Here is a 9,721-nt window from a genome sequence, read left to right on the forward strand (position 1 = left end):
AGCTGGCCGCTAGGGGAGTCTGTTCCTCTTCTGAGCCCGGTGCAGCAAACAGGGGCAGAAGCAGCTGCAGAAGCAGCACTTCAGGCACAACCAGATCTGAGCCAGGCACTTCCGGAGCTTCTTCCCTGGGCTGCTCCTTGGCTTCTGGGCCTTTTGTTTCCGTGCCTGGGGGGTTGCAGCCCCAGGCTGCTGCTGCTGTCTGCTGGCCTGGCTCTGCTCTTTGCCAGTCTTGCTCCGTTGGCTCATGGCCGGGCTGCTGCTCTTCTCTCTGCCGGCCTCCCCCAATTGGCTCCTGGCCTGGCTCTCCTCTTTGCCAGGCTCTTCCCATAGCTCAGGGGACTGGAGGGGCGTTTTGGAGCTTGGGGAGGATGCAGCCGACATCTCCTGCACAGCTGTGGGCTCCTGGCTCCCCACCTTGGCTGGCTTCTGCTCCAAGGCTTCTTGGTCGCTGTCCGAGAGTGAATCGGAGGAGCTCAGCTGTAGCGGGCGGGGCGTGTTCTGCATGTTCAGCACCTCCCGGGCTGTCATCTTCTCCGTCATGGCCTCGTTCCCAGGGCCCCATGACTCCTTCCTTTGCTGCTCCACCAGCTCATGCAAGCTAGTAGAGCTGCCTGCCCGGTCTGGGGACCGGACCTCCTGGCGGCTGCTTTCCATTTCCTTATCCAACTCATCGGGCATCTCCTGTACGAGCTGCTGGTCCCTGCGTGCTGCCTGCTCTTGTGCCCTGCAGGGGAGACAGAGGAGACCTCGCTGAACCCTGGGCCCCTCTGGGAGGAGCCACGGGCAGCACCTGCTTCTGGAGCTGGAGCTAAGGGGCAAAGCAAGGGGGGAGGGTCTGAGCTAGCATCTGGGGCACTTCCCCGGCACTCACCGTAGCATCCCCCAGGTCAGCCTCGGCTCCTTCTCTTGTCCAGGAACCTGGCGAGAAGCTAAAGAGAGAAGAAGAGATGCAGTGAGCAGCTGCTCTGGCTTGCTGTGGGGTGTCAGGCTGCAGGCTGCTGAGGACACTCATCCCTCTGCTCCTCACCCCTCCCCTCTGGCTCTTCCTCCCTCCCCTCTGGCTCCTCATCCCTCCTGCTGCTCCTCACCTCTCTGCTCCTCCAGGTCAGCTTTTTTGGAGTCCTTTTTTGCACGCTTCGATTTTTTTTCCGCCTTCAGCTTAGCTTTGGCTTCAGCTTTCTTCTGCTTCTTCTCCTTCTTGATCTTCTTCTCCCACCAACCCTGCAAGAACCCCCAGAAGCTGTGTGAGGCTGCAGCACCTCCCAGCACCACCCCTCCCCGCCATGCCCCACCGTGCAGCAGCGACCTACCAAGATGTTCATTGTGACAGAGAGAACGAGAATTGGCACTAAGAGTGAGATGAGGGCCATGGTTGAGATGTTGGAGAGTGCTCCACAGCACAGAGCTCTGCTGTGGCTGAGACGCTCCCAGTGCCCCCCAAAAGCACTCAGTGAAGAGATTCCCAGTGGCCTTCTGGCTCTCCAGACACAGGCTCGCCCAACACCACTGGGGGTGGCAGAGGCTGCAGTCTGCTGAGAGAACACCAGACCCTGGCACCAACTGCCTGCTGCCCCTGGGCCTTGCCAGCCCTTTATAGCTGCAGGCAGAGCCCCACCCTTTGTGACATCATAAGGCAGACACACCCTCCATCGTGACGTCATGCCTTGGATACCACCCCCCACCATGGCCACACTCAGCAGCTCCCTTGGCCCTCTCCTGGCTGGTGGAGGAAGATTTGAGGGCCTCAGGAGGAGTTGAAATGTCCCCCTGGAACTTAGGGGTGGAAGCTGATGCCATCCCATGGAGTGTAGGATGGGAGGCTGGATTTGGAGGTGCCTTCTGGCCTGGGCCTGTCTAAGATTCTATGACCTCAAGCATCAAAGCATCTGCTGGAACATTATTGTGGTGATTTGTAGGCCACCTAGGAGGCTCCTGGAGATGGGGGAGGGCAAATTCCTTTAGCCAAGTGATAAACAGCCCTAGCAGAGGAGATGTGAGGCTCGGCCTGATCCTTGTAAAGGCAGCAGGGGCAGGGAGGGGACTTGAAGGGGCTGAGAAGAAAAGTGGGGACAGACTCTTGAGCAGGGCCTGTTGGGACAGGACAAGGGGTGATGGTTGAGAACTCAAACCTCTTTGAGATTCAGGCTGGAAGAGATGTTGGTGAGGCCCTGTCCTAGGCTGCCCAGAGAGGTGGTAGATGCCCCATCCCTGGAGCCATAAAAGGGAGCAGAACCACAAAAGGCTATTCCCAGAGCAACCCTGCACCCCAGGATCTGAGCTCCAGCTCCGGGGATGCAGCCAGCAGCTGCTCCTGCAACTAAAGACTGAGGCAAAGAAGGCCCTGAGTCCCTCAGCCTCTCCCTCCCTCATCCTTCCCCACGATGCTCCCCCTGAAGGCAACAAGGGACAGAGATTCTCTGTAGATCTGCTTTATTTGCTCAACTCTTTACAGAAGCTGCCTCTTCCTTTGGGGAAGGGCAACATGGAGCCCAGGGGCACGCCGCAGGGCATCTCCCTGGCTCCTCCAAGGCAAAGCTGCTGCTCCCAAAGAGAGAGGTGGGCGAGGACAGGGAGCCCACAGGCTGGCACACAGGGCTTGGAGTCCAACTCCAGTCCCAATTTAGATGTCTCCTGCTTTCATTGTCACGTGATCAGTCCCCTAGCATAGGATGAGTCTTAGGCTGGTTGACTTTGGGCTTTGCAGGCACAGCCTTCACTGCAGTTAGCCTTCATTTGGCCATCCTCCTCCCAGGCAGGGGACTTGAGGGGCATGGGGCTTGTGCCAACCACAGGCTGCTTGGCCTGTTCTCCTCTCCCGGATGGCTCTCTTTGCAGCTGAGAAATCCATCCATCCCTCACTCATGGCAAGGTCTGCTGTGGCTGTGTCTCCCCCACTCGGCGCCTGCTGGGTTGCAGCCAAGAGCGGAGCTCAAGGTTGTTCTTGGTGGCAAACCCAGAGGCCAATGCGGTCTTGCCCTTGGACCATGGTAGGAGAGGCTTGTTGGGTCCCAGCCCTTCCACCTGCTTGTTAACGTGGAGCCTCCTCTGCCTGATCTGGTGGCAAAGGGCTATGAGGGCGAGGCAGAGGCCAATCCCTGTGAGCAGAACAATCCCATCTGGGTGTGGCAGCGTTGTGTGAAGATGCAGGTGGCTGTGGGGTTCCCAGGGGCCTTTCCCCTCGGCGTCCCTTTCTGCCTCGTCGGCTGCAATGGCTGCAGTCCCAGGCGGAGGAGTGGAGCTCTGCAGCTCACGACAGGGCTGGGTTTTTCTTGCTGGTATCACCGAGGATCTGTAGGGGACAAAACAGCAGCATGCCCAATGCAATTGCTTGCTGGCAGAACTCTGCACGGCTATGATGAGGAGTCCCTGTGGAACTGGCGGCTCTGGCTGCGACGCCTTGGTGGCTGCCGGCTGCTACGATCAGAGTCGCGTCCCGTTGTCTTTGTGGTGCAGCTGCCGTTCCGCTCGGGGCTGGACCGTGGCTTTGGAGACACCGCAGTGGCGGCGCGGGACGTTCTTGCTCGGCACCCCTGCTGCTTCCTGGCAGGCGGAGTTGCGGCGGTCCCCGTCGATCCCAAAGGGCGTTCCTCCGTCACGACGCGCTCCGCTCAGGGCTCGGGAGCTCTTCAGCTGCTTGAGAACGGGACGCTCCTGCTTTCCTTCCGCGGCGTCTTGCTGGGAGCTGCAGTCGGGCTTGGGAGAGTATTTCTGCGAGGCGGCTTTTTCCTGCCTGACACACGTTTTGCGCGGCGGGGAGGAGCTCAGGGCTTCGAAGCTCTTCCAGGCTGCAGTTCGCGCCACCGGCTGTAGAGAGTTGCCCTTTCTTTCTGGAGCTCCTAGCGGGTGACATCGGGCTGCGGCTCCGAGGCTTTTCCTTTGGCGGCTCAGGGTGCCGACGCCGTTCGGGGGCTTTTCGCCTGCTTCGGTGGCGGACTTGCTTTCTCGCCATTCGGCTGAGTCCCGCTTGCCGGCTGAGTTTCTCACGGCTCCTCGGGCCGGCCTTGCCGCGTCTTGGCGGCTTCTCTCCCCGCTGGGGTAAGCAGGTCTCAGGCTCCGGCACAGAACCCCTCGAGCAGCTTCCTCGGGCTCGCAGGCTGTGGCCGCTGTCTTTCCTCCAGCGCTCTTGGGGTTTCTGTCCCGCTCTGCGGTGCCTGCAACAGTTGCTTCCAGGCTTGGGACTTGCAAGGTCGCTCTGCGCGGTCGCGGTTCTGGCCGCCCGTCAAGGGGAGAAGTCGGCGGCAAGAACTTAGCCGCGTCCCGTTGTGCTTTGAAAGCTTCAGCCCGTTTGCTTTGCATGGCAACTCCATGGTGAAGTCTCCGGCTCAGTGCCCTTTCACCTTTTCCTTCTCGTTCCAAAGAAAGAAGCTTTTCAGCATAGGACTGAGCCTTTTCCTTATCAACCTGAATCTTTGCCCCTTTGTTTCCCAATCCATGCAGTGCTGACGCTCTCCCAGCACCCACCGTTACAGCATGGTTGCTGCCTGGCTCGCTGGAGCTTTCGGCCAGGTTCTCAAGAAGGCCATTTGGATGTTTGCAGTTTTCCGTTGCCCGTTCCAACTCCAAGGCCCCGAGGCACAATTTGTCTCGTGAAGGTATCCTGCCGTGGAATACCCTGCCCGCTGCCCCCTCGTGTGATGCAGATGTCTATTTGTTTGGGTTCTGTCATCTCTGGGGCGGTGCTATCTTCAAACACCGCCGGGACGCAGGCACAAAGCACAGGTCCCGGTTCTAGGCGGTTGTGGGTACTGCATTCCACATAGAAAGGCAGTGAAATGATTGAAGCACAGCTCTAACATCTCCAGTAGAGCAACTCAACCTGGAAATGCAGGGGCTGTGCTCTGTGGTTTTCCCCCCGTGACCGGTTTAGGCTGTGCCTTTAAGAAAGGGACAGTTGCTGGAACACTCTGTCTGAATGTTTTGGTGAAGAAAATGAAAACATGATATTCTATATGAATTTCATTGGTAGATAGGTAAAATGCAACTTTAAGTTTTAGTTCTGTTTGGGTCTCAGTCAGTTCAGGTTTCTCTCTTTTTCTGCCTGTCTGCTTCTGTCTGCTTCTGATCAGCAGCTGCGGGACGGAGCTGATCTTGAATAGCAGATAAGAAAAAATAATTCGTGCATGTGCTTTGAGCTAACAGAGTTTTCCTCCTTAATAATTATATTTTCTCTTTCTCTAACAGTTTTTGGGAAAAAAGGGACGTAGTGTGAGAGAGGGGGTACAGGGGGGGAACCCTTCTCCTGGCTGAAGGAGGGAGTTTTGTTCTGTATTACTTTCTTTGCTGTATATTTCTGTATATATTGTAAAGACTGTATATTGTGTATGTATTCACTGCACCTCATCTTGCTTGTAAATATAGCTTATTTCATAAGAGGTGCTTTTAATTTCTTGTCCAGACTTTTATGCTTCTGTCGGCACCTTCTTAAGTTGAGGAACCTCACTGCCTGCTTCCCACAGCGGAATACAGCCCCTAGCAAGTCCCACAAGGTGCAAGGAAATTTATGCCACTGTTTAATGACATGGGTGAGCAGCATCTCTGCAGGCTGTGGGAGGGCAGGGTGTTTCCTGGTAAAGACCCAGTGGTGGGTTGAAATTTCACCCCCAGCATTAACTTTGCCAGACCAACTCAGATGCAAATGAAAGCTGGGGGATAGATTCTCAGCTGTGCCCCCATCTGAGCTCTTAGCTCCCAGTTAAGGCTTAAACCACCACAGTCCTGGATAGTTTGTTTCTTCAAAAACCCAACAATTTTTAACACCATGGGGCATAACACATTTGACTGGCATCCCCCATTCCCCTACGGGTCAAGCGATTGTATCACAGTATCACAGTATCACCAAGGTTGGAAGAGACCTCAAAAATCATGGAGTCCAAGCTGTCACCACAGACCTCATGACTAGACCATGGCACCAAGTGCCACGTCCAATCCCCTCTTGAACACCTCCAGGGATGGTGACTCCACCACCTCCCCGGGCAGCACATTCCAATGACGAATGACTTGCTCGGTGAGGAACTTTCTCCTCACCTTGAGCCTAAACTTCCCCTGGTGCAGCTTGAGACTGTGTCCTCTTGTTCTGGTGCTGGTTGCTAGAGAGAAGAGACCAACCCCTTCCAGGCTACAACCACTTTTCAGGTAGTTGTAGAGGTCAATGAGGTCACCCCTGAGCCTCCTCTCCTCCAGGCTAAACAATCGCAGCTCCCTCAGCCTCTCCTCGTACAGCTGTGCTCAAGGCCTCTCCCCAGCCTTGTTGCCCTTCTCTGGACACGTTCAAGTGTCTCAATGTCCTTCCTAAACTGAGGGGCCCAGAACTGGACACAGTACTCAAGGTGTGGCCTAACCAATGCAGAGTACAGGGGCACAATGACTTCCCTGCTCCTGCTGGCCACGCTATTCCTAATGCAGGCCAGGATGCCATTGGCCTTGTGGAACGCACTCACCATACATTAAAGTAATTGTTAGAAAAACAAAGAGGGGGAATGACTGGGGAAACTCCTCAGAACAGACTCAGTAAAGCATTATATGTATCCAATGTTCTTTCTCTGACAGAAGCAGAAACACCGATAGTTTTTTCTCATTTTGCTTCACTGCAGTCCAAAGACCTTATAACAAGTCCCCAGAGAGCCAAGGTCTACATAAAGGCTCTGCATGATGGTAAATGGGAAGGCCCTCATGACTTACTAAGGTGGGGAAAGGGATATGCTTGTGTTTTAACAGACTCAGGACCCGAGTGGATGCCAGCACGAAGTGTTTGACCAGCCTTTACCAGCCTTTCCGAGGAAGCAACGCAAGATTCCTGAAGTCAAAGAGTGATGAAGTTTCCAATATTTTCTGTAATAATTACCGTAACATTGAGTTGTCTGCTCATTGAGTACCACTCTTCTAAATTGATACCATGGGACAGTAACAGTATATGGGTAACCTTAGTTAGGGCCTTGAACCAAACTAGTTTTTGTGCTTCCATGGCACAGCCCAAACAACCATTTCATACATGTCCGGTAGCAACCCCATTAGCTAATCCCTCAGAGATAGTAAAGGGAGTAAATTCACAGCTGCCCAAAATAAAGTGTGAAGACCATATGACAGGGCACATTGAAGAAATGCAGATGTGGGATGAATCATCTGGATAAGGTCAATGTAGAACCGCAAGAAACCGAAATCTTGGGCAGTGTGAAAATGCCACCACGCACCTGCTTTAGTTGTACAGAAACAATGGATCCAAAGAACCCTAGAAAAACTACCTGGACACAAGATGATACTCCAGCAAATCCTGTTTTCAGAAGTAACTCCATGTGGTGTAAGGTTACTTTTAGGAAAGAAAAAGGCAAAGGACTGCCAGGTGTTGATTGGCCTAGAAGATTCCACCCCAGGAATTTTTCTTATCTGTGGGGCTCAAGCTTGGCCTGGCTTGCCCTCTAGGATGGTAGGAGGACCTTGCGGTGTAGGTCATCTTACTCTGTTAATGCCTACTATTAGCATGATATTGAACAATACCCAAATGGCCTCTCTCAGACACAGGAGAAGCCTTGCCATGAACAGTAAATGTAAGGATGATGAGGATTTGTGGAATAAAGGAGAAATAATAGAAGCTGGCATCTTTATTCCCAGAGCACCTGCTGCAGGAAGTGCTTGTGCAGTTAAATAAAATGAATTGCTGGTTGGCAAAATAAAGCAGTCTCACATCAGAGGTATGAAGTGATTCAGCTACTGAACATCTATCGATTAGACATGCTACATTACAGAATAGGGCCACCAAAGATTTCTTGTTACTTGTCCATGCATGTGGGTGTGAAGATTTGGATGGAATGTGCTGCGTGAATCTCACTGACACATCTAGCTCCATTCACAGGCCAATGAAAATCACATGGGATCAGACAGCAAAGATGCAACAGAACCAGACCTTTTTTGGATTAGAAAAGATCTTCAATGGATGGGGATTACCCACCCCATCTCTAGGAGCCTCCTAGCTGGCCTACAAATCACCACAATAATGTTCCAGCAGATGCTTTGATGCTTGAGGTCATAGAATCTTAGACAGGCCCAGGCCAGAAGGCACCTCCAAATCCAGCCTCCCATCCTACACTCCATGGGATGGCATCAGCTTCCACCCCTAAGTTCCAGGGGGACATTTCAACTCCTCCTGAGGCCCTCACATCTTCCAGACATGGCCAGGGGTGCACAGAGTTCACAGCTGGGTCGCAGCGTTCATCACACGTGGTACACGTTTCTCTGGACCCCAGGCAGCGTCCAGGCTTCAACATGCACAGGTGGTTCTGACAAGGTTACTCACACGTGCTCTGCATTGGCCTTGACCCGCTGGACCCCAGGAAGTGTCCAGCTTAGCACATTTGCAGGTGCTGAGGCCATTGCCTAGGCTAGGGCATGTTGGGTGGTTTGACCCTTCAGGGGACGCTCTTATTAACATCAAGAAAAGACCCAAACATCCTCGAATATCCCTGATTCTAAACTCTTGGATCTTACCTATGCTGACACTAGAAATCCAGGAGAAACTTTTGATGGATCTGCTCTAGAGAGTTAGTACCTGATCTCAAATGCTTCTGGTGAAATCTCAGTGCCTGGGGCCAAACCCAATCCTGTCACTTTTGCCTGTAATGTATTCTAAGAACAACTTTTCTAGGCTTCTAAATCTTGGCAGCATCCTTATCTTAAAGCACTATTCCTAGTATAAAGAAAAGACCAAAACATCCCATAATATCCCTATGCTAACCTCTTGAGCCTACCTGTGCTAACACTAGAAATCTATGAGAAACTACAAGGCTCTGTTAAACCATCACATGCATGTCTGGAAGAGAGGCAAAAAGAAAGATGTTACATTGCAGAGAGAGCTCTTTTGAAATGCCAGCACATAGAAGTAGTCCTAAATCATCCAAACCAGAAGAGAGACCTTATTAACCTATCAACTTACAAACAGCTTCCTCTATTTAAAAGTACTCCAAACTTACTCTAATTCTACCTATTCCTCACTCCTAACTTAACTCATTCCTAACTTAACTTGTTATTAGCAACTGTCCTCACTACTAGTTTCCTATTATCAATGGCTCTAATCCTTACTTGTGTTCATCTCCCTTCAAGCCCTGTCACTATGGTCTATTCCTATTCTTCATAACCATTCTAGCATTGCCAGGCTTGGAGGAGCATTTCAGTGAGGGAGCTCAGGGCTGGCAAGGAGTCCACGTGCTGCGCAGGGGGCATGGCAGCCAGCATTTCCTGCAGGCTTGTGGCCTCCTGGCTCCTCACCTTGGCTGCCTCCTCCAAGGAAGAACAGCTGCTGCCCCAGGGTGAACGGCAGGAGCTCAGGGGCTGCAGGCAGGGCATCTTCTGCAGCATCTCCTGGGCTGTCACCTGCTGCCTCATGGCCTCGTTCCCAGGGGCCCACCACTCCTGCTGCTGCTGCTGCTGCTCCCCCAGCTCCTGCAAGGAAGAGCTGCCCCCCCAGAGCGGGGACAGGAGCTCTGGCGACTCTTTTCCATTGACTTCTCCAAGTCGTCCAAGCATCTCCTGTAGGAGCTGCTGGTCCCTGCGTGCTGCCTGCTCTTGTGCCCTGCAGAAGAGACAGAGGAGACCTCGCTGAACCCTGGCCCCTCTGGGAGGAGCCACGGGCAGCACCTGCTTCCTGAGCTGGAGCTAAGGGGCAGAGCAAAGGGGTGAGGGTCGAAGGTAGCATCTGGGGGACTTCCCCAGCACTCACCATAGCATCCCCCAG

At 53.4% G+C, this 9,721-nt stretch overlaps 1 protein-coding gene across 1 annotated transcript; it reads right to left on the reverse strand.

Moving 5' to 3' along the window:
* Nucleotides 1–9: 9 nt before the first annotated feature.
* Nucleotides 10–9,387, reverse strand: LOC137445079 (golgin subfamily A member 6-like protein 7). Its single transcript, XM_068146539.1, has 4 exons — nt 9,256–9,387; nt 1,089–1,221; nt 872–929; nt 10–724 (listed from the first exon to the last, which is right to left on the reverse strand). Exons 1-4 carry the CDS (start codon nt 9,370–9,372, stop codon nt 10–12), a joined length of 1,023 nt encoding a protein of 340 aa, XP_068002640.1. The 5' UTR covers nt 9,373–9,387.
* Between the last annotated feature and the right edge of the window lie 334 nt (nt 9,388–9,721).

The sequence above is a fragment of the Melanerpes formicivorus genome, unplaced genomic scaffold, assembly GCF_026170545.1.
Source record: "Melanerpes formicivorus ecotype bairdi unplaced genomic scaffold, bMelFor1.0.p_v2 SCAF_1, whole genome shotgun sequence".
NCBI lineage: Eukaryota > Metazoa > Chordata > Aves > Piciformes > Picidae > Melanerpes > Melanerpes formicivorus.

What these genes read in the sequence shown, in the direction of transcription:
- LOC137445079 (XM_068146539.1), bottom strand. Translation starts at nt 9,372, where the DNA reads ATGAGGCAGCAGGTGACAGCCCAGGAGATGCTGCAGAAGATGCCCTGC. An exon ending in CCTTGGAGGAGGCAGCCAAG is followed by an intron (nt 1,222 to 9,255) that starts GTGAGGAGCCAG and finishes GGGTTCTTGCAG; the next exon opens with GGTTGGTGGGAGAAGAAGAT. An exon ending in CTGACCTGGGGGATGCTACG is followed by an intron (nt 725 to 871) that starts GTGAGTGCCGGG and finishes TCTCCCCTGCAG; the next exon opens with GGCACAAGAGCAGGCAGCAC.